Source organism: Haliotis cracherodii, unplaced genomic scaffold (genome assembly GCF_022045235.1).
Source record: "Haliotis cracherodii isolate W230 unplaced genomic scaffold, xgHalCrac1.p SCAF_6, whole genome shotgun sequence".
Lineage (NCBI taxonomy): Eukaryota > Metazoa > Mollusca > Gastropoda > Lepetellida > Haliotidae > Haliotis > Haliotis cracherodii.
In genome coordinates this window covers 65,904,948-65,929,975 of record NW_027266319.1, presented here as the reverse complement: position 1 = coordinate 65,929,975, position 25,028 = coordinate 65,904,948, and the positions used below count along the sequence as shown (strand labels likewise).

Genomic DNA, 25,028 nt, shown 5'->3' with positions numbered 1-25,028 from the left:
ACGAAAGTTAGACCAACTCTATTTATGGTTATCAGAGCGCTGTATTTCCCTGTGAGCTAGAAATACAGTAAAAATATGCTTCCTGGTGGGACGTGAGCAGGGTGGAGGATTGTAGGGAAGGTGGCTGTTACGCAGGCTTGCCCTTCATGCTGTGCAAAACTTATTCGCGGTAAGTTCTTCTTTCTTGAAAACCAATCACACAAAGGTCTCCATCTATGTTAATGTTAACCGTAATTTTCTAGGTCAGTGTTACGTTTCATACGGAAGTCCCACCGCATATTGACCAGATACAAACACTTGATACAAATATCAATCAAGAGACATTGTATGTATGTGCGTGGCTTTATGACATTTCTTCACGCAGCGTACCCATGTCATTGGTGACGGGTCAACCTTATCAACACATGCCTAACCCATGTCCTAATATGAGGTATACGTATCTCAACGTCTTCTTTTCTTATAAGAGACCTTTATATGGGTATTTCAATTGATAGAACTTGTATTAATGTCAAAAAGTTTTATTTAGTAGATTATAGAAAATGAGCTTAATTCAAGGAAGACACACTACACACAAGTTGTTTACTAAATACACCAACTGCCGCGAGACACGTCAGTAAAACAATATACCCAACCACAGTCCTCCATGTTTCAACACATCTAACTGGAGCATGTCAGTTTCATATAATACTTGCGAACCTTTCGTTCCAGTACACCAAACATAAAGGCCAATGGACAAGTTGTGCACATTTACAGGTACTGAACATTTAAGATATTTTTAACTTTATGATAAGTGGGTAACTGGTGGATTTAGCCAAATGATTTGAATTTGGGAGTTGTTTCAGCTCGACTGCATACAATCAGTAAGCTCTCTGTTGATGTTCTTGATAACCAGAAAAAGGTAATATTAACTGTTACTTTGAGATGTTACAGTGAAGGAGATACTGTGGAGAGCTACGTATATATAGCTTATGTATATATGTACTCTTCAAAAAAAAGAAACTTGACACTGACTTAAAAATGTAATATAAAGCGATTGTTTCACAATAGGACACAGAAACCATAATTGAAACACTGTTTGAAGATCAGTGTACACAATGTTCAAAACATTAATCGTGTCACCTAGACAGACACACGTACACGATACAGTTAATGTCACAGGGGTACAGAAAATGTCAGTATCGGTTGTGCCCACCACATGCATCAATCACCGCTTGACACCCACGACCCATAGATGCAATCAAGTTGTCAATAACACGCTGTTGGATGTGCTGCCATTCATGCTGAAGTGCATCAAGAAGCACTGGAAGTGTTTGGGGCGGTGGATTCCTTCTGCGAACGCGTCGATCCAACTCGTCCCACAGATGATCAATCGGGGACAATTCTGGTGACCGGGCTGGCCAAGGTAATGTCTGGATGTTGTTGTGGTGTAAGAAGTCCTGACAAACACGTGCAATATGCGGTCGAGTGTTGTCCTGCTGGAACTGTCCGCCATGAACGTTGACGTGAGGAAGAACGTAAGGCTGTAGGATCAAGTCTCTGTAACGCACACCTGGCAATGCACCTGCCACATGCACGAGAGGCGTCCTACCACCCTGATGAATTCCGGCCCATACCATGACACTCCCGCCGCCAAATGGGACAACCTGCTGCACACAGTTGGGGGCGTAACGTTCACCCCGACGTCTGTAGACACGTGTGCGCCCATCAGCACGTGTGAGTAGGAAACGGGACTCGTCAGTAAACAGTACATTTCTCCACCTTGCACGTGCCCATCTAACCCTCTGTTGGCACCAAAGCAGACGGTCCGCCAGATGACGTGGGGTCAATACATGACGTCGAACAGGTCTTCGTGCAAAAAGTCCAGCCTCCCTCAGTCTGTTGCGTACCGTTTGATCTGATATTCTGCGTACCCCAGGGATCTGTATGGTTGCAGACGTGGCTGTGGTAGTGCGGTCTCGGAGGTGTCGCAGCCCGATGTATCGATCTTGTGCTTGGGTTGTCACCCTTCGTCTTCCTGACCTTGGTCTGTCGTCAACTCTGTTGGTGTTGATGTATCGGGTCCACAGTGCGGAGATTGTCTGTCTGGATACGCCAAAGTGCCTGGCCACTTCTTGCTGAGTTGCTCCAGCTTGTAATCTCCCACTGGCGTTGTTCCGTTGAGCTGCATTCAGTCTTGGCATTCTGTCACCGCCTCTACTGCCGTTATAAGGACTGTATGGATAGCCGTTTGATGTGGATTTTTATACCCATTCAGCAGGGGGGCCTGCATGCCTAAATGCATTGGATGAAGCTGTAAAATTGATCTCCAAACGCTACGTTTATTTGCTTTGCATGTGTTTTCGCGAATTATAGACTCATCATCTTTCTGTTTCACTTATTTGGTTCTCATTTAATGTAATTATTTTAGATATTTGGCAAAAAGTTGTTTTACATCTATGTCAAGTTTCTTTTTTTGAAGAGTATATATAGCGACAAAACCCTTTCCATGTCCAATAGAAATCTCTGCATAAAGCAGAGTTGATTGTACGATTGCGACTACATCATGAGCATGTGTTTATGAATCAATTTCAAACAGTGATGATACCAGGTGTTCGCGAAAATGTGAGCGTATCATGGCCCACCGGGTTCACTCGTCACAAGCACATGCAAAGTCAAGTAAATTCGAAACATATATATATACAGTAAACATTTCAGCACATCTTCGTTAAAGCTGTACAAAGCTTACGTTACACATTGTATAAACTGTACTGAGTGCCCAGTCTGCATCGCATATGCAGGGTAAGACCAGGTGAATGATGCAGTTTGTTTGCATGTCATACATAGATGCATAACTACATTTACAGTGTACCTCTTCCTTGTCACCTGTATTGCCACAACCTGCTCGGCCGGGTCACAGGGGACGACGAGCTGGTAAGTAATAAGTACATGGTGCTCTGATGCATGTGTTCAGCCTTTAGTGTAGTGTGACGGGCATAGGTACATGGTGCTCTGATGCAGGTGTTCAGCCTTTAGTGTAGTGTGACGGGCATAGGTACATGGTGCTCTGATGCAGGTTTCAGCCTTTAGTGTAATGTGACGGGCATAGGTACATGGTGCTCTGATGCAGGTGTTCAGCCTTTAGTGTAATGTGACGGGCATAGGTACATGGTGCTCTGATGCAGGTGTTCAGCCTTTAGTGTAGTGTGACGGGCATAGGTACATGGTGCTCTGATGCAGGTGTTCAGCCTTTAGTGTAGTGTGACGGGCATAGGTACATGGTGCTCTGATGCAGGTTTCAGTCTTAAGTGTAATGTGACGGGCATAGGTACATGGTGCTCTGATGCAGGTTTCAGTCTTAAGTGTAGTGTGACGGGCATAGGTACATGGTGCTCTGATGCAGGTGTTCAGCCTTTAGTGTAGTGTGACGGGCATAGGTACATGGTGCTCTGATGAAGGTTTCAGCCTTTAGTGTAGTGTGACGGGCATAGGTACATGGTGCTCTGATGCAGGTGTTCAGTCTTTAGTGTAGTGTGACGGGCATAAGTACATGGTGCTCTGATGCAGGTTTCAGCCTTTAGTGTTGTGTGACTGGCATAAGTACATGGTGCTCTGATGCAGGTGTTCAGTCTTTAGTGTTGTGTGACGGGCATAAGTACATGGTGCTCTGATGAAGGCTTCAGCCTTTAGTGTAGTGTGACTGGCATAAGTACATGGTGCTCTGATGCAGGTGTTCAGTCTTTAGTGTTGTGTGACGGGCATAAGTACATGGTGCTCTGATGCAGGTGTTCAGCCTTTAGTGTTGTGTGACGGGCATAAGTACATTGTGCTCTGATGCAGGTGTTCAGCCTTTAGTGTAGTGTGACGGGCATAAGTACATGGTGCTCTGATGCAGGTGTTCAGTCTTTAGTGTTGTGTGACGGGCATAAGTACATGGTGCTCTGATGCAGGTGTTCAGCCTTTAGTGTTGTGTGACGGGCATAAGTACATTGTGCTCTGATGCAGGTGTTCAGCCTTTAGTGTAGTGTGACGGGCACAAGTACATGGTGCTCTGATGCAGGTGTTCAGTCTTTAGTGTGCTGTGACTGGCAGGATAAGGGGACATTTCAGAAAATCTCGACACAATCATCATCTGTACGATTTACCTGACAAAAAATATCTCCCGGATGTCATTGTTTTCACAATTATGTTTTTTTGTTCCTATGTGGGTTTGTTTTGAAACATATAAAATTGCTTTTTGTATCATGAACTGCTGTTCAATTAATGTAAAACACTGTTATATAGCTGTGACATGTGATTCGTATTCAGTCTGTCGATAATGTCCAGCCCGTCCCAGCACTCGTATTATATAACATCAACATGTCTGCAAGCGATCTCTCGATTTCACCGACTTCAGATGGAATGTTCCAGTATTGTGCTCTATGACTTATGCCCTTTCTCAATATATGATAACACTGTAAGACACGCTTGTGACACAGTGGGTTAAAGGCTGGCCTAAGTAGCAGGAATCTAGTAACGAAGTAGTTGTTCATCAAGGGTTTCAATAGAAACGTACATTAAGTCATTAAGTGATATATAGATGGAAACACAACTGTTTATATTTAGCTCCAGAACTGCACGAATACCTATGTCTTTAACATATTGTGTAATGCTTTTTAATAGATAGTTTTAAATGCAACAGTGGTCGTCATTCAAGCAGGTCAAAATCGTTTTACATCGATCTTGCGTCTTTCAGGAAAACAGACATCGATGCCGATGGATATACGATTCACATTTATGGGTATGGACTGTTTATGTTTCCTGTAGGCTTGATCTATGTCTTGATAATTATTACTAAGACACTGACTACTTGTGTTGCGAAATGTAAACGCGACTATTAACCCAGAAAAAGGTTCGTACAGGACTTAATTCTGACATGCGTAAACAACCACACAAGATCAATGAATAATTAACACATTACATTGAAATGCACACATTTAGCGTTACAGTCACAAAAAGGCAATATTGGCTCTTATAAGCCCTATGTGGTACCAAACCCTGTAATAAAAATGCACTCAAGAATGACAAGGATTAAGTCACTGCCGAGTGTCTTTACTTGGACACGTTCTCCGTTCTTGAATCTGGAATAGTGTTGAATGTTCTCCGTTCTTGAATCTGGAATAATGTTGCACGTTCTCCATTCTTGAATCTGGAATAATGTTGCACATTCTCCATTCTTGAATCTGGAATAATGTTGCACGTTCTCCATTCTTGAATCTGGAATAATGTTGCACGTTCTCCGTTCTTGAATCTGGAATAATGTTGCACGTTCTCCATTCTTGAATCTGGAATAATGTTGCACGTTCTCCATTCTTGAATCTGGAATAATGTTGCACGTTCTCCATTCTTGAATCTGGAATAATGTTGCACGTTCTCCGTTCTTGAATCTGGAATAATGTTGCACGTTCTCCGTTCTTGAATCTGGAATAGTGATGCACGTTCTCCATTCTTGAATCTGGACTGTTGTTGCACGTTCTCCATTCTTGAATCTGGAATAATGTTGCACGTTCTCCATTCTTGAATCTGGAATAGTGTTGAATGTTCTCCATTCTTGAATCTGGAATAGTGTTGCACATTCTCCATTCTTGAATCTGGAATAGTGTTGCACGTTCTCCATTCTTGAATCTGGAATAATGTTGCACGTTCTCCGTTCTTGAATTTGGAATAATGTTGCACGTTCTCCGTTCTTGAATCTGGAATAATGTTGCACGTTCTCCATTCTTGAATCTGGAATAGTGTTGAAAGCTGGCAGGATATCGGTGTCTTCAGATTGGTTTCCCGTCCGCACTGGACAAGTAGATAAGACGCTAGTCAGGTCGCAAAAGACCCTCGTTTCGATCTTATATTGGCACAGGCAGTCTTCTAAAACTGTCACCTCACGAAACTTTTAGATGAGCGTTCAAGTTGTGAGAATTAGAGGCAACTAACGGAATTGGGTGCAGCCAAGTGTGTCTGGTTTCATTATTCCTCTGTTTCGGTACCATGAAGCCAGAATGAACCAAGCCACGAAAAAATAAAAGAAATAGGTTAGGAGTGTATTCCCATGTACAAAGGGCCTTTTGCCATATAATTGGCACAAATTCCGACCGACATTGCCCTAAAGTGTCACATTAGTTATGCCAAAAAACAGTAATGTGATTATAATAAATCTAGTCATGCAGGTCTATATTTTTGTCTGTTGTGGTTTATTGTATTAATTTTTGTTTCACCAAACATTTATGATAAAGATTACCCGTGTAAATAATTTCCTTTCTCATGCATTCACAAAGGGGTATCGGTCTGTTTGCAAGGATTTAACCAGATACTTTTGAAAGTTACTTTATTCAGGCATCAAAATTGCAAATTTGAAATGGTTGATATCTAAAAATGATGTCATTGTACTGTTCTCTGTGACATCACAGTATCCATTTATTGCGTTCTTCAGCACAGGGAGTTGTTATCGGTTGTGTTATATACGATCCCGGGGAAGTGTAAGTGCAGAGACGTCTCTCATACATTACCTGGGACCTATATCACTAATAACTAATAGCGAGTTCATGTGCACTCAGAATGCATTATCTCCTTGTGTCAGTGTAGGCTGAGCTCATGTCTACCTGAACTAAATCACGAAAAGCTTGAGTCGCGTACCAACATTCGAACCAGTTCAGTTTCAGTCAATAGGTTTGTTGCCTCTTACGACAAGCACGTGTAGACGAAAAAAAATGTTCTTATGTTCTGTACGTTAACAGCGGGAGTACGTAACGCATAAGCGACTCAAAAAGAGTCGAACATATAGTTGAGCATATAGTTGAGCATATAGTTCTTTAATTGCGGCTATAAAAACACCGTCACAGAAACAGGTCAAAATATTTCGGTTTTGGTCAGAAAATCGGAACAAGGCATTCAGACGCTCCCGATGATGGCACTCCGCTCCTTATTATTAGTATTTGTTATTAAATAACAATAAACAAATCATCACGTCATCTATATCTCAATATTATTCAAACATGACTTTCTGTGTGTAATTGTCCCTAATTGCTCTTCTCCTCAGAACGATGAAAAGATGTTGGAAGGTCAAAATCATCCACGTGAATGTTACCATCTTGGCAGAAACAACCAGTAAGAAATCCTATTTCTACGGTAAAAAGTCAAATTCGATATCCTTGAATATATGGATATCGATCTATGACATTAACTGTTCTAAGTTCCATGAGGCACAAATGTTATTACAGATTTACCTTAACATAATTATGTACCTCTTGCTGGCTAACACCCTCACCTTTTCGCGAAAACTTGGTGTAATCAGGGACGCATGCTCATGATATAGTTGGAATTGTACAATTTACTTTTAGTAGAGATTTCTGTGACCCCCCATAATCTACATCTGCATAATCTACATTTCATATTTACATTTTGATGCAAAATCGGCTTCGAGTGGGAAGTGACTGGTCCTGAGCAGCAGACAGAAAACTTTCTGTTTCAATTTTTAGGCCAGCTGACTTTATCAGCAAGGTTCTTGTTCATCTCAACACACCTCATACTCAACAAACTCGATGCAGTGATCGTTCAGATAGCCTCTCCTTTAAAAACTGAGCATTGGCTGATTTGATATGGCACTTCACTTAGTTGACATTCATTTCTGTACCGTCCAGCAGTACAGAACCATAAACAAAATCAACATTGACATTGAGCTTATGTCCCACATCCTTGGCTCGTTTCAGAAAAGACAAATAATTTTGTGCAAAAGTGCACAATACAATTCTATTACAAAGGGCCTATACTTTAATCAAACCATGCCCTCTCATTATGATTTTCTTAAGTCTACATTTGTACTCTGCACGAAGTCTTTCCTTGATATGGTCATTTTGGAGTTTGTCAAGACCTGACCTTCCACGGAGATGGTGAATAACTCCTCCCCCAAGTAAACTGTTTGATCCTCCGTCTTCTACCTTGCCACGTTGTAGGTGAAGAATGTTTTATTTTTCGAGTCCAAAGGACATGCCGATATCATTAGAAAAGGACTCGACAAGGAGAATCTGTTTTTTCAGAGTTGATTCTCCTTTGACAAGAAGTTCCTCCATGTAAAGGAAGTGAGTAAGAGGTGTTGGGGATCAGTGTTAAGGAGGTCCAGGATAATAACCATCCTCTTTGTTTAACAAAAAGCTTAAAGGATTTAGTGACAAACAGAAAAGCAAAAGATTAAAAGAATCGCCCTGAAATATTCTTCTTCTAATAGATATGGGTTCCATCTGCACCTGCAAATATATCTCAAGTTGAATTGATTAGCAATTCATTAAAGGCTTGAGTAAGTAACCGCTCTGGGAGTTCAATACATTCCAGTGACTTCAAAATCCATACGTGAGGTACAGAACCATAAGCTTTTCTGTAGTCTATCCAACACATTGAGAGGTTACGGTGGTAAGTTTTAGCCTCGTCAAAGATCATTTTCTGAACCAGCAATTGATCCTTACAACCCCAACATCCCAATCTGGCTCCTTTCTGCCCAATGTAAATAATGTTATTGTAAGTGCAGTACAATATTAATACCTTTAATACACCTCGACGACATGTGTAACATTTAATATGTTGATTGTTTCAGTTGCGAAATTAAAGTGGAAACAGAACCAGCCTGTGCCGTTGATACCTGAATTGAACGAGATTACAAGTGACAAATGTAGTATGAAAATGTAAGTTTTAGATTGTTTTCCATTACTCACTGTTAACTGGGATTCACATATTTACACGAGCAAAGAAGAGTAGTGGCCAGACCTTCCAACTCAAACTGCCGACATATCCATCCCCATAGTAGAGCTTAGATTTTCCTTATGCTTTTGTATCCAACAGACAAGAAAATGATAGTTGTGGTCAAATGTTTTGTTGGCAGATATTGTTTGGGGTGAAAATGCACATTTCTTTTGTAAAAATAGAGAAAATAAAATAAAGTCACTTAAAAAGGTATCACATGCAATGAGTTCTTATCTTTATTATTTATGTGAAAGTTTACACATAGTAGACTTGAATAATTATTATTTCTTAAATTTGCTCTCACAAATTGAGTTATTAGTTAAAAAAAAGCCAAAATATGGTACATTTGGGGCTATTCACATTTTCCAATTATGGGAAACTGAACCGTAATGAATTATTAGTATTATCAACCAAGCCATTTGATACATCAAAACGAACCGACACGTCATATGAGATGACAGTGTTCATATTCCACATAACTTCTATAATTTATTAAAAAGTAGGTAAAATGTTATACCATTCTCCAGTGTGTCAAAATGTGCAATTATATATATTCCCATTGTTAATTACATTACAAATAGTTGTATACAACACATACGTATCACTGTTGCAAATACCTTTTCTGTGTAGGATATTATTAAAGGTTTGCCTAAGATCAATGATCATTTATACCACCGAGGAGGTAGATTTGAAGGTCAATGTCACTTCGAAGGACAAGTTCTAAATTGATATATGAATAGTTTTAAAAAAAATGATACAAATGCACATACAAATATCACTTCTGGTTCTGGGTATATGAAGAAACAAACACAAAATAACTGCTCCCCATTCAAATGGACAAGCAGATGATATTGTGGACTCAATCCCAAGACATGTAAAGGTATACGGAAAAGAATTTATGGACACCAACCTCTTTATTGTGAGGAACACAACGTTCCGGAGTAAATACTTACTCCTTCATCAGATGAATTAACACTATGAAGCAGAGAACATATATATTTTCCTGTAAGAATATCGAAAGTAATAACATAACATTCAGAAAGTCAGTTAAACGACAAAACGCGAACCGTTCGCTATAACTAGACTGTCAAAAGTGGTCAAAAGTAACCACAAATGAATATGACCGTGATATAACCGAGAAATATCTATACTCATGGCATAAAAACAATATTCTGCCTATGTTGCCATGCTGCGTTACAAACACCTTTATGCACTTGCACACAGCAGACGTAATCCAAAATCAACATATCAGTTTTTAGTTTCAACAAAAAAGCTGTAATGCACTATCGTGTCACTGGATTTTCTGTCTTGTCCATTACTTGATTCTCTGGCTTTAAAGACAACCGTCGCGTGGAAGGCAACATACAATGCTTACGTTTCATACAAATTGTGTGAGTGGCAAGTGTTACCGATAGGGAAGGGCATGATTATAATTTCCACGATTTTCAGTGATCTCTTCTTATAATTTTCACAGCTATTTTGTTGTAAGGCAAAAAAAATCTGTATACTCAAAAAAGAATCGGATGATCGAGACTGGTTGTTCTCTGGTGTTAACGTTTTATAACTAAAAATATTTTGCTATCTGCTGCAATACTGAAGTTTAAGGGCCTTGTCTATAAGAAGTTACCACATGATGTTACCACATTTATAGACTGTAATAATGAGTTATGGTATAAAACAGGCTTAAAACATACTTAGCTGTAAACATGTTTGGATTAATGTCGCTGAAAGGAACAAAGTCTTTATGTGTTTTAACTCAACACGTTAATGACATGTAACACATGTCAGGGGCTCATTATCCCAAAATATCAACATGCTTTGAACATAACATGCTCATGAAAACTGTGGAATATAGTTATTAGTGGCATTCATTAGTGAGCCCCCTACCGCTCGCGAGTCAACACGAGGTACGTTACATACATCTACTGACGTAACAATGGTTATATCAAGAGAAGAGTCAGAAGAGAAATGTCAACCGTTGTGCGATGTCCAATTGAAACACATTTAGACATTAAATACTTGATTACCTGAAAATGTCATCACTTTGCTTTGATAAATAGTCGAGCAAGGAGTGTTGAAATGTACAAATTGACATGTTTAATCTCTTGCTTGGTGTTCATGTCGTATTGTAAGCATCAAAGAGCAAGATACACCATGTACCCAAACTGTTTAAACGTTGGATGGGTCGATGGAGAGTGCCCACCTCTAATATAGAGACAGAGATTACACTAGATGACTAAATATTACCTGAGAGAATGATAAGGATAAGATATTATGAAAATTATTGGAACTCACATTCTTGTGTCACATAACGATACACTGCTTGGAACCAAGGACAATTTTGCTAATTGTTTATTTGTTTTATTGTAGGCTTCCTAAGTCAGTGTACTAATTTTGTCATAAAATGAGCATTACAATATGCAAACTGACTTGTTTAGAGCCCTTTATTTGATTTACCTAATTTTGTCACCAAAAACACGTCTGCCGCCAAAAGAAATCACCACAACCAGCATTGTCTAATGCATAAATGACATCATTTGAAGAAAAATGTGGTTGTGCTTTGTTCTACTGTGGGGAGGGGTTACTCCTTATATAAGCCTTTTTTAAGGCTTGGTCGCTACTCTATTAGGATGTATTGACTTCTTACATACTTTGCTCATTTGTCTGGCAAACTACATGTGCTGTGCCATACAAAATTTATATCAGACCGTTATTGATGAGTAGCTTCTGGTTTTGTTTGTTGTTTGTAACGCTGCACTCAGAATATTCCGACTGTATGACGGCGGTTAGTAAATAATCTGACCCAGACAATCCCGTGATTGATATCAAGAGCATCAATCCACGCAATAGGGATCGATGACATGCATCAACCAAGTCAGCGAGCCTGAGCACCCGATCCCGTTAGTCTCCTCATAAGAATGGGTTGCTGAAGACCTATTATAACTCAGATCTTCTCGTATACCTACCAATTAGGGTCACAACGCATTCTGAATGTTGAATGTCTTTGTGAGTCATGTCAGTGCTTGATGTTGTCATCCGGGGGAATTCAAAAATAAAACAAGAAGAAACGGATTTGGCATGAATCTATCCAGCTGAAAAGCTTGCAGTTGTTGACAAGCCTTGAATAAAATAACAATCATATGAAAGCATCATCACATCAATTGATGAAAGAACTTATATAGACATATAGGGATATAGGAATATATGGTTATAACTCAGATACGATGCTCCAGTTTAACTTGAATACCCCACTCAGACACAGTATACAGACTCCGAGCCGTGTTACAATTCAGGCACCGCTACGAATTTTGCGTTTGCCAGTGTCCCAAGGTGTTCTAGATCCATTTCAGATCTCAATCATGTTCGAAGCCTCAAATGGTTTGCTTGTACCAACACCGTCTACTGTTAGACACCGCTTGACATATATCAGTATATGTATGATGTCAAACTATGTATATAAAGGGTTTCTCGAGATCGGAGTTATATTACTTAATTCCCCAAATGGGTTGTTTAGTGACGACCATAACAATTTCACAGATTGTGCTCTGATGCATTAGTATTTTGAATTGTTTTGTATTAATTGAACACAGAGTCGGTGAAAAGACACCCCAAAGAATCAGTCAGAGCTTGTCTGTATAGCAATAATTGAGATACCCAAATTAGAGAGTGACTGGGAAGGTATTGTTTCCAATTTGACGCAAATACGTTCCTAGATCTTTATCTTATTATGCGATTGTAATGTGAGATCTTATGAAGGTCTATGTCATTATTTCTTCAGTGTCCACCGACAAACCTGCAACATGTCAAACTATCGTTACTTGGCAGAATACAAGGTCATGCGACAACTGCTCAAACGTAAGTGAGCGAGTGAGTGAGTGGGTTGGTGAGTGTTCCGATTATTAATACCAAGTATGTAAAACACCGTATCAATCACGGCATCATTCAGTATTACATACACTTTTGTACTACTTATTCGTGATATTCTGCGTGATGTTTTATAAGATATTATGAATGTTTCAGGTGAAAACCAAACATGTGACATAGCGCTGATACAAGTGATTTTCACGTACGTAGTTTTTATCAACTTTTAAAAATGACTTTTCACTGGTATATGACAAACATAATATCCTTTACACAGTTTGATCGACTAACTCACCCACTCACCAAACCACGCCGACCCACGCAAACAATTCACCCATCAACCCGCCCATCAACCCGCCCGCCTGCCCGCCTGCCCGCCTTCCCAAGCACCGAGTTGTCCGACTCCAAATTATTCTAACTGACATTGGCAGGGTGATAGGGTTTGCTACCAGGATAGCGTGGGTAATGCAGAAGGTTGCGGTGTTGGGGAGTCGTCACATTCTCCGAAACTTTCTCAGTGGGTTCGACTAGACAGCTCTTCTTGTGAGAAGTCCCCTCCGCTGTCTCGACTGCGTGTAGATGGGGCAAGGTCCCAGAGCTGATGATTAGCCTAACCAGACTCCCTGTGCCAGGATCTCCCGAACACTCTATATTAATAAAAGTGACAAAGCCATGCCCATAATCATAAGAAATCCCGATTAAAAGTTGAGTCAATTGTACAATTCTGACTGTTACATAAGCAGGTGTTTATGAATCACTATCAGATAGTGATGATACCAAATGAGCGAAAGCGCATGTAAATGCAAATGCTTTTATTGAAGTCGTACCGTTCAGATAAGCGAATTATCATAATATTTCTGTGTGTGGCACGACATTTTATATGTTGAATATATCCCTTGTTTCCAGATCTGAAGATGGGAATCAGTTGAACAAAACATGCATAGGCCCAGGTAATGTGAACGAGTAATTTCCTGAAATTTATTTCCAAATTGGTATGAGATAATGTATGTGTGTGTTTTTCTCTAACATACTTGTGGACATGGTTTGATGCGTATATTAAATTTCAGGTGAATTTCCTTGTTCCTGTACTACATCTGAAACGAAAATTTCCTGTCAGAAGAACTGCCAAAAAGAAATACGGTACATAATACACACTGTTGATTTTTCTACACTGAGAAAAAGTCTAGTGAATTCTACTGACTTAATTGGTCACATCAGTTAGAAAGTTAGTAAATATAAGCATCAAAACTCTTCCCATATTCATAAGAAATCTCTCTCAAAGGCAGAGTGGATTGTTCAATTCCATCTTCTCCAGGTGTTCGCAAAAAGCCACTGGTTGCACCCGTCACGAGATCATATGGTAGAAGTCTCAATAAAGAATTGCATCGGACATCATTCTTGTCACTGATGCCTCATATTTGGAAGTGTCCTCTACATGTTTACCATAAAACGTTTTGAAAGCTTTACTGATGCCTTGAATGTTGTAACCTTGATCAAACATCTTCTGAGCAGGAGTTGCAAGACGCTAAATAACGAAAACGTGTAGTAAATTCTACTAACTTAATTAGTCCCAGCGGCCAGAAGGTTAGTTAACAATGAATGTACTATCCCGCCTGGTAGACTGCATGGGGATGCTGAGGAATAATACATATCACGTATGAGATTAGTATAATTCACATCGTATAAATGTGTTAATAATGTAAACACGTTTAGACAGGTTTAGGAATGTGTTTCAATCCTCAACAGTATGCACATTTCGTGTCTTCTATCTAAACACGTTTCGAGTCAAGACACACGAAATAAGCTATCGCCTCGTGGCCTGAACACCACCTAAACATAACATCCAAACATATTTAGAATTTAAGAACCTTTAATCATGTTTAGAATTAAAATACCTTTTAACATGTTTAGAATTTAAATACGTTTAAACATGTTCCATGAAGTGTATATCATCAAGCTACAAGTCTATTATGAATGAGATATATAAAATATCTAAAAATTAGATGTTCAAATCAGTTTCACAGGCACTCGCATATCACATACACCATCGTGACTTACAACGAACTTGGTACAATATTTACATAAGAATGTACAAACACACAAATCCAATAGGGACAAGGAAAACTAACAGTTTGTGAATACAACACTCTACGTAACAGAGGTGGTAGCGTGACAGACTACAAATGAAGAGGTTGGAGGTTCGAATCCTACCAAGGTATAACGATCTTTGTGTTCATAAAAATATATCTGATTCCTACTTATACTTTCTTCGTTCGATAGGACCCGCTTAACATACTCGCTGTTTGGTCTGTTGACATGTTAGTGTCTGAGAGGACAGTGGCATTCACTAAGTTAGTCAACTTTATAAACTATTTCTCAGGGCGCTAGGATTTAGAATGAAGGCTGGATATAAAGGTAGAGCTATTTAGTTCATATACAAAACAAATGTTCTTAAAAATCCTTTTGCAAAAATGGATTTTATGTGCCAGGTAATCTTTTTTAAACAGCCTGAAGCATTAATGTTGTTTTTCAAGCAGTTTGTGGGTTAATAATTTGTTACCCTTAAGAATAGCAAATGTTCGGTTCTTCATCTTCTTGAAAACTTGTACCCTGGCAAAAAACAACAACTGCTAAGTATCAGGTCTTTGAAAGGCATTTAAAAGTGATACACATAAGGAAGGGAATTTATGGATGTCAACTTCTTAATTATGAAGATCCAAAAGAACCCACCTAAAGCCAGAATACTAGTCTGCTCCATAGGATCTGTGTTCTACAACACTGCCCAGTACCTCTCCCGACTTCTAGCCCCCTTAAGCAAAGATGGAAAATCCTACATCAACGACTCCTCCTCTTTCATCAACCAGCTGAAGAAGCTAACCTCACAGGCACCATGGTCAGCTATAATGTTATTGACCTCTTTACCAGCATCCCTCTTCAAGAAGCGACATCCTACACAACAAGCTATATAATAGAATCAACAACCTAGACACCAAACTCACCATAGACAGCATCACCAACCTAGCCACCAGCTGCTTTGACACATCATACTTCACCTTCAATGACAAGATCTACAAACAAATCAACGGGATAGCTATGGGCTACCCTCTATGTCCACACATCATTGAAATCTTCATGACATCCTTCGAAGAATCAGCCCTCCCCACAGCACCATTCCAACCCCTCTGCAGGTACAGAAAAGTAGACAACACATTCACCACCATAGCCCCACCAGAACGACCCCACAGAGCTCAACGCCCAGCACCAGAGAATCCAGTTCACCAAGGAGACTGAAACCAACCAACACCTTCCATTTCTGGATGTGTCCCTCCAAACCACAGATGATTAGAACTAAGAACATCAGTGTACCACAGACATATACAGACAGACCAGGACATCCACTACAATTGCTGCCACCATCCCTAGATAAACAAGCCATCATCGCCACCCTCACCAGACGTGCCAAATCCATTTGCCACCCTGATGCCCTCAGCAGTGAACTGGACGATCTCAAGGAAACCTTCACCTCCCTCAACAGCTATCCTGCCCACCTAGTCTCCAAAACCATCTGCAAGACCCTCAGGAACCCCGATCCCAGATCCAAAACAGCTCCATCGCCCATCAGAATCACCAAACCTTACCAAGGTCCTGTCAATCATCAAGAACAAAGCCAATATAGATGTCACCTTCTCTAGCGGCAAACCCATCAAGACCCATCTACGAGCCAATGGCAGAGGCACAAGCAGCACTAGTTCCAAACCCAAAAGGATGCATATACATGTGGCCACCAGTACATTGAAGAAACCCTCAGAACCCTCAACACCAGACTCAAAGAACATCGGACCTCTGTTAACAAACTCGAGGAACCAAAACCATAACATCAAGCCACCAAAATCCTGTCTACAAACAACACCTGGCGTCAAAGAAAACTACAAGAAGTCATTTACATCAGGATACACCAGACAGCCATGAACCGTGACCAGGGAACCTATCTGCTCAGTGCTTGGGACTTATTGCTTTGATCTTTGTCAGTGCTTATTATCCAGGTGACTTCAATTTGCCGATTGCTATGTCCATTCTTTCATCTATCAGTGCTAATTACCCCCGGCCTTCCGTTTGCCCATTGCCCATTACTTCGTACTGGCTTCCATACCATCAGTGCTAATAACTGTCAAGTGTTGGCTTCCAATGTCTCTTGCTAATCACCAATCAGCGCCAATCATCCTCTTCTTAGTTTCCAACTTTTTTTAATAAATAGTGCTTGGACTTATTGCTTTGATCTTTTTCAGTGCCTATTATCTAGCTGGCTTCCATTTGTCAATTGCTCATTACCAAGCAGTTCTAATTTAACTTCTGGCTTCCATTTGACCATTGCTAAAGACCAATCAGCCGCCAATCATCTGTTAGCTTCCCCTGCTACGTGTCAAGCCCTTGTTAGTTTCCACCTTTTGTTATCTTATTATATTGTTGTCCTTACATGTACAGATATATGCTCTCATCCGAATGGCATTAATTCACCTGATAAAGGAATAAGCATGTACTCCATAACGTTGTGTTCCTCAAAACAAATAATTAAAGTTGACATCCATTCTCTTCCTTAACTGCTAAGTAGTAAATTCGTAAATATCTTACAGAGTGTTGCCGACATCAATACAATATTAATACCAAAATTGCATTGGTCATTTCTGAATGGATTGGGATTGATTTGTATGGAAACAAATGACTCACTGCAGAAATTTGGTGAACAGATGGAAAAAGCGCAATAAAACAACCACTTGAGAGAATGGCGCGGAAACTTTCCAACATGACATTCACGTGCAACATCACTTGTTTTCATTTGCATGCCATCACAGTCTTGTAGCAAGTGAACAGCGAAAACATGCCACGACTGACGGAAGCCAAACGTTACAATGCAATCGGCCGACTGCAAACAGGAGAATCATCGTCAGCTGTAGTCAGCTTGTTCCATGTAGCACAAATCACCATTACAAAACTTAGGAACCGTTATTTGTAACACATGACCCTCCCAGATCCGGTCCATCATGTATCATTACTAGAGCACAGGACAGATTCACACGGCTACGTCAATGTGAAAGTACAATCTCGATCACCTCCACAACCACCGCATTACCAGGATTGCATGGGATGTCAGCCCAGACAGAACCATTTACACGCTAGACGACCCGTTCGAGGTGTTATTTTGACGGACCTGCATCGTCGGCTGTGACGTCAGTGGTGTCAAGGTTAAAGAAACGCAGCTTCAATGGAGACAAGTTTAGTTTAATGACGAGTCACGTTTTATACCTCACCGTTTGGATGGAAGACGTCTTGTTTACATACGTCGTGGGAAACGCCATGCATGAAACTGCATACAGGACGTGGACAGATCTGGTGTGACAGCCATCTCCTACACTGGTAGAACAGACATCGTGGAAGTGCAAGGAAATGTACTGACACAAGGTTACACGAATGAGATTCTTTGGTCACACGTTCTTCCCGAAACGAACGTCATTTTCCAACAAGACAGTGATTCAGGATTCACAAAATCCAGGTCCTTCCACAGCCCCGCAGGTTTCCAGATTTAACCCTATATGGTCCATTTATGGGGTGCGCTTGATCAACGAACTGCGAGCGCATCAACAACAACCACAGAACCACCTTTAGTTGGAACAAGCACTGCAGGCAGAGGGCGAATATTCCCCAAGCCACAATTTCTGATTGCTTCCATGGGACAACGAAGCCTGTCAGTTTTGGACACTAGTTGTGGCTATACAAGATATTGGGAAGAGATGGCCTCCACCTTGAAAATCTACTGTTTCCTGTGTGCCATATGGAACTTAGGTCAATGACAACGATGATTACAAATTTTGAATAATCGATTACCATCTGTTGATGGTTTATGCGATATATATGATATACATCTAAAATCACTTTTGCGTTTTGTTTTTTGCAGAGAATATATACTTGTAGTTGCCAATGACACATTTGGACTAATTGACTGATAACACAGACCCTACGACCCTACGTTTCTTGTTTTTGCTTGGTTATAACCTTTAACTTACACATGCTGACTACACGAGCAAGTGTGATTATTGCATTACTGTTGATTTTATTATTATATTAGTGTAGAAGATCCTATTAATGTTTAAAGATCAGCTTTGAATTTGATTTGTTTGTCCTAAGTAGTTGTGTATATTCTAATAAGACATATTTCAATAAACCTCCTCTTGAAAGCATGTTATCACAACGGCATAGTATTGCAATTCAACGCTTTACACCACCAACCTCATTTATTTAATCGTGCTGATTTGTGTGCACGCTCGCATCTCGTTCTCTACCGTTATCCATACAAGTGAGTATGTCTCTACGCCGCTTGTAGTAATATTCCAGCAATGTCACTTAGGGGTACACCAGAAATGTGGGCAATGGAATCCGGGTCTTCGCGTAAACCACTAGGCTACCCCACCACCCACATCCTTACAAATATTTGAGGGGCTCCAATTAAATCCTCCTGAAAATACTGATAGTATTGTGTGATTTGTTTTTTATTTTATTCATTATTTAATCTATGTATATGATTTCCCCCAGCTCGATACATCACCATAATGTGAAATATGAAATAAATGAACATCAATTATAGAAATTTAAAAAATTCTGGAAACCTTATCTTGAACTATCTAAAGTATTACAAAGCTGAATACAACATGTAAAATGATTGGTAAGATCATATATAATGTGAAATGACGAGACTAGTTTTGTGACATCACATTTCAATGCAGTTAGTCACCTCGGAATAATTCTATGTATATGCGAAAACACGTCTCATTATTTTCATAAAACACTTTTTTAACTTGGTTTATCAGTAAAAACAGTCTGGGTGCGTGTGTTCCAATAATAAATATGACACCGAAAGCATTATTTAACAAATATTTATGCTCTATGCATAAAACAAAATGAATTTACAACAGGTCGTATATCCATGCATGATCGAAGGACTGCAACTCTGTTTTGCAGATGTGTCTGCGAGGCGAAATCAAAGAATTGTAAGTACAGAGCAGTTAGCTTAAGAAATTACTACAAATATTTCACTTATCGCATGATGTACATGTACAGAAGTAATGTACATAGTTAAGTGAACTTGCGAGGATCGTACAGGACTGCTGATGCAAACATCTTCAACCCAAATAAGTACTAGAATCTGTACCTTACTAAAAAAGTGTTATCCCAAATATTTATTTCCCAAACATTTATTTCTTTTGACCACTTTTCAAGTGGTATTGTGTGTTCATCTTCAAGTTAATGTATGCATTATTAGAGCCATTCTTGATGGGGTAAATAAGACACAGTTGGTTAACAGTGTAACAACCCAATTCATACACTGAAACATAAGAATATCTGTTAAACACGAGGACAAAGTATGTGTTCAGAATTGCTTTTGCATCGTGTTCCTGTTTAATCATGTTATCCGTGTTTGTCACAGTTTAGGGGGTGAAGAGAGTTAAAGGTGTCATCATTTATCATTTCTACTGTTAAAACATTAGTAATAATTTTCTTATGAATGTTTAGATTAACCCCGTTCTCAGTGTACGTGGTTTGTCCCACAACCCTGGCTGAGACAGGCTTTTCTTCGCCCCATGTGGCCCGTGGGGATACATGGTTCAGATTGATCAATGATGCTGGTTGTAAGAGGAGACTAAACAGATCGGAATGTCTGACGTTAAAGTCCAATATGCTCTCCAGGAAATGGTCCAATGTGTTAGGAAAGCCCGAAAGTGATGCAGGGCTCATACGTTTACCACTCTTGTGTAATCCACGAGTGCGGTTATGGTCCTTACAGATCTAGAAACATAATCGGGGCGAACCAGGGCTCGAATCCACGATCAAAGTGCGCCACTCTGCACAGCGAATTTGGGCGCTGAAGACGGCTGTGCCGCCAGGCCCCTGTACGTTTGCAACGTGTACAAAGGAGCAAAGGAAAAAACAGTAGTAGAGACTTTAGGCCATGTTTCAAACGCTTTACTCTCTCTAATACTAGGCACGCCAACCACGACATTAACTACTCCTATGACAAATGGTACCACAACCCCCGACACAATGACAAGGACTTCTACTACTAGCAGCAAACCCACCATTACTACATCCTCTGGTTCAGCAAGGGACACTGAAGTCTCCACAACAACAACTGATACTACAGCATCTGACACAGCCACTGGTACTACAACCCCTGTTTCAGCGAGCGGCAAAACATCATCCGGCACACCCACTGGTACTGCAACCTCTGATCCAGCGAGCGGCAAAACAGCCTCTGGTAGAACCACTGATTCAGTTTTTACAGGAACAGATCTTTTAAAACAACAAGGAATCAATGCCTTTCAGAAATAAAATATATTAATGCATAATTTATTTCAGTTAATGTATATTTATATCAATGAATTATCAATTGAATAAGTTTTTGTCATAATCATTGCATACGTAGATGGACAAGAGAGATCTCTGATTGGAGTGCTCATTGGAGGACTCTTTGGGGGCGTTGTCACCTCTGACACAATCACAAGTACTACTACTACTACTATTAGCAGCGAATCCACCATTGCTGCATCATCTGGTCCAGCCAGCAACACTGCAGTCTTCACAAAAACTACTGATACTACAGCATCTGGCACACCCACTGGCACTCCTACCCCTGGTCCAGCGAGTGGCAAGACAGCATCCGACACACTTACCGGTACTGCATCCCCTGCATCCGGCACAGATACTGCAACCCCTGGTCTATCCAGCAGCAAAACAGCCTCTGGTACAACCACTGATACAGCTTTTGCAGGAAGAGGTCTGTTCAAACAACAGTGAACCAATGGTTTTGAGAAATTTTAATAGAATAATACATAATTTATATCAGGCAATGTGTATTTGTATCAATGAATTTTCAATTGAAAAACTTATTGTCATAATCATTGCATACGGTTTCACGTAGATAAACAAGACGGATCTCAGATGGGAGTGCTCGTTGGAGGAGTGGTTGGAGGACTCTTTGGGGGCGTCGTCATCACGGTTGTCATCGTATTCCTTTGTCGTGCATGTCGCTCGAATAGAAGGTACTTCAAGACATTCCAGATGCCATAACATTAGTCGAGTAAATGATTATAAAGTGTTCAATATGTGTGAAATGATCTTTGAGGTGGGCCATTGTAAAATTGTCTGATTAATCATAAAGACCTTAAGACATAAAGAACATTATTATTATCCTCCTATCGGACGCCATTATTATTCACATAAATTGAGGGGATTCAAATTGTTTGTAAATTGGTGTCAGATAATTCCATCAAGCACCATCAACTTGAACTTCACCTTCATTAGTGATATCTTCTTAAATATTTCTAGACATACAGAAGATGAAGATGGAGCAGGGACGAAGGAATCCCACACCTATCTAGGATTGGTAAATTGATTGTACAATCATCAACCAGCCAACTCATTGCTGAGCATGTTTTTTAATATTGGCTAGCATTGTGCACCACCACCAGTAGCTAAAGTGATGACGTAAATCCTGTTGGGGTATCACGGAGGAAGCTGAGGTACTGTAAGTCCATATGATCCCCACCGAGGTGGCCTAGTTTTGGTTATTGGTGGCCTTTAGCCCGTGTTTTAAAACTGTATAAATAATAGTGTTAGTGCCCAAACATGTTTCAATACTTTTTTTTAAAGATAACTTTGTATTCATGACTCACTTGTTTATGTACAGGTATATAAACTTTTTCTCATAACAATATGGCTGAAAAAATGCCCACACACTCACTTTTACTTCAATCTTATCAAAACACATTTGATGCGTCAAATGCTTCTGATTATTGTAAGAAGTTCAAAAAATAACATTGATAAAAATAATAGATTGATTAGTGTTGAGTTGGTTCAACAGTCGTAATAACAAATATCAAAGTTGCTTCTAAATACTGTTTCGAAATATACTTCTTCCAGATAGGTAGCCACTGTTCAGCGTTGCAATAATGGAATCATGGTTTCGAATTCATATAGATATTAGTTTGTTGTTTTACGAATATGACTAAGTTAATAACAATGCAAGTTAGGATGGTAATTGCAACATTTATTTCGATTTATTATGGTAAATATATTATCGATGTTCAAGGTGTATATTCTGCTCACAACTATTGCCGGGTATCACAACTGCACGTTAATTAATCATAAACAAGCTGACTGTAGTCATTCAGTGCGATGTCACGTGTAAACAGGTACATAGAAGTGATGCTATGTAAGACTGACAAGCTATAATTATGCTTCTTTTAAGATTCACACTACCAGTTCCAGTGGTAAATCCCCACCTGGTACAAATGCGGTGACATCCCAAGTCCCGGATCTCATTAAGGTTTCAGCTGTACAACAAGCGTCCAGTGCCCCGTCACATGTGTATGACGACATCAAAGAGGGAGACGACAACCAGTTCGGGGTTGATGCTTCTGTCTGTGACCAGGGGGACTATGTGGACATAACTGATGACATGACTGGAGTAGGTGTGTCTTCCCAGGCACAAGCAGCTCCCGGGATGGCGGCACAGGGCGGCACACTACAACCTGCTGCTGAGTACTTCGTTCTGGAGAAGGATGACCCGATCGACGGCGACTATAACAAATTGGTCAGAGATGGCGCTACTGAGACAGGAACTGACGTACAGGGTACATACAACAGACTGGTCAGAGAGGGCGCTACTGGGACTACAACTGACGTACAGGGTACATACAACAGACTGGGCAGAGAGGGCGCTACTGGGACTACAACTGACGTACAGGGCACATACAACAGACTGGTCAAAGATGGCGCTACTGAGACTACAACTGATGTACAGGGTACATACAACAGACTGGTCAGAGAGGGCGCTACTGGGACTACAACTGATGTAGAGAGCACATACAACAGACTGGTCAGAGAGGGCGCTACTGAGACAGGAACTGATGTGCAGGGTACATACAACACATTTGGATCAATGGCTGTTGACAATGATGACAACGAGCCAGCTGGAAACAACGGGACAGCAGCTGAATATTTCGTCCTTGAGAAACCAGAAGACACGTACAACAAACTGGAAGGGAAACGCTCCGCAGAGGAAGAACAAGAAATTTACACCAAACTTGGAGAGGGGACACCCGAGAGAGTCAGAACCTCCTGATGATCCAGAATACTTCTCTCTGGAGGATCAGACTCAGCCCGACAGTACATGCTGTGGCCTTTTCATATACGATTTGAACTTCTCAATTATGGGTTATGCATACCACTTGCCTCTTGACAAACACAAATGCAACCTCGTTTCATGTACACGATACATTTACCCGAGAATATATCTTGTCCATAGAGGTCAGATTCACGTTGACCGGATAACCGAGTTGGTGGTGATTGATATCCTGTGCCAGCAATATTCCAGCTATATGACGACGGTCTGTAAATAATCAAGTCTGACTTGCTATTGGACACAAATCCATATTTTGTCGAAGTTATCAAAAGTACTGGATCGTTGATGTCATCTAAAGGGCCGCAATTCGTTGAGCAGATTTTGCGTCCCTTGGACACACAAGAAACCTATGATCGTGGGTTCAAATCCTCATGTATGCAATTATTGTTACTGTTAATCCTCCACCTACTATATATATTTTCTATCATGTTCATTATGCAGCCTTGCTTGACAACGGTATAAGCATCTATACTGAAACGTCGCCTTTACAGTAAATAAAGAAGTTGTCATACATAAAATTGTCAGTACTACAGCATCGTCATGTTCACAACACTAACCAGCATGCTGACATCACATCAATCAAGTCCCGTTGTGAAAACGAACACTTGTTAGCAGTTCATTTGACTATCAACTCATTCATGAAGTCAACATTAACGTGTGCAATGATGTCTCTACACATTGTTTTCCTGATATTCGTTTTGTTTTCGTTGATCAGAATGATCTTTTGTTTATTTTTCGTTACCCCTACACAACAACTTAATAAATTTACCCTTATTGTATGTCATCTTGGCTCTACTTTAGGGATTTACTGTGTTTTTGTAATTTATCCAACTCTTATTAACCATCACCTCGAATAAATGTACATAAATACTACACAGACATAGCAATAAAATTTCACTGTATTACAATTTAAATGTTGTTATTTGTGCCATTATAACAGGAACCGGATCAATTTGAATTCAAATTCAAATATTCGCACCCCTCCATCAGTTTTCTTTGGTGTCTGTATGAGCTGGGTGATATAATCCGCCATGTATTGGACTAAACAACGTCCTGGTGGCGATGCTACCTCGACTGGGCAGTAGCTTCCCTGTCTCTGGGGTGAGTGATTGAGTTAGAAGAGTATTTCAGTTTTACCGCGAGGTAACATAAAGTGGGGGGAAACTCTGATTAACGCAGATTATGGACATTTCCT

General features: G+C 40.2%; 1 protein-coding gene across 1 annotated transcript; it reads left to right on the top strand.

The window, feature by feature from the left end:
* Window positions 1-89: 89 nt before the first annotated feature.
* On the top strand, window positions 90-24,711 carry LOC139445367 (autotransporter adhesin BpaC-like). Its single transcript, XM_071226501.1, has 16 exons — window positions 90-169; window positions 709-753; window positions 2,844-2,910; window positions 4,712-4,756; window positions 7,046-7,113; window positions 8,594-8,681; window positions 12,518-12,594; window positions 12,760-12,805; window positions 13,507-13,550; window positions 13,668-13,740; window positions 19,612-19,640; window positions 20,633-20,905; window positions 21,074-21,424; window positions 21,569-21,689; window positions 21,976-22,033; window positions 22,898-24,711. Exons 2-16 carry the CDS (start codon window positions 729-731, stop codon window positions 23,771-23,773), a joined length of 2,241 nt encoding a protein of 746 aa, XP_071082602.1. The 5' UTR covers window positions 90-169; window positions 709-728; the 3' UTR covers window positions 23,774-24,711.
* Window positions 24,712-25,028: the final 317 nt, after the last annotated feature.

Excerpts from the sequence above, each read along its gene's own strand:
- LOC139445367 (XM_071226501.1), top strand. The coding sequence starts at position 729 with ATGGACAAGTTGTGCACATTTACAG. Across the intron at positions 12,595-12,759 it reads CATGCGACAACTGCTCAAAC|GTGAAAACCAAACATGTGAC; the intron begins GTAAGTGAGCGA and ends TGAATGTTTCAG. Across the intron at positions 19,641-20,632 it reads CGAGGCGAAATCAAAGAATT|GCACGCCAACCACGACATTA; the intron begins GTAAGTACAGAG and ends CTCTAATACTAG.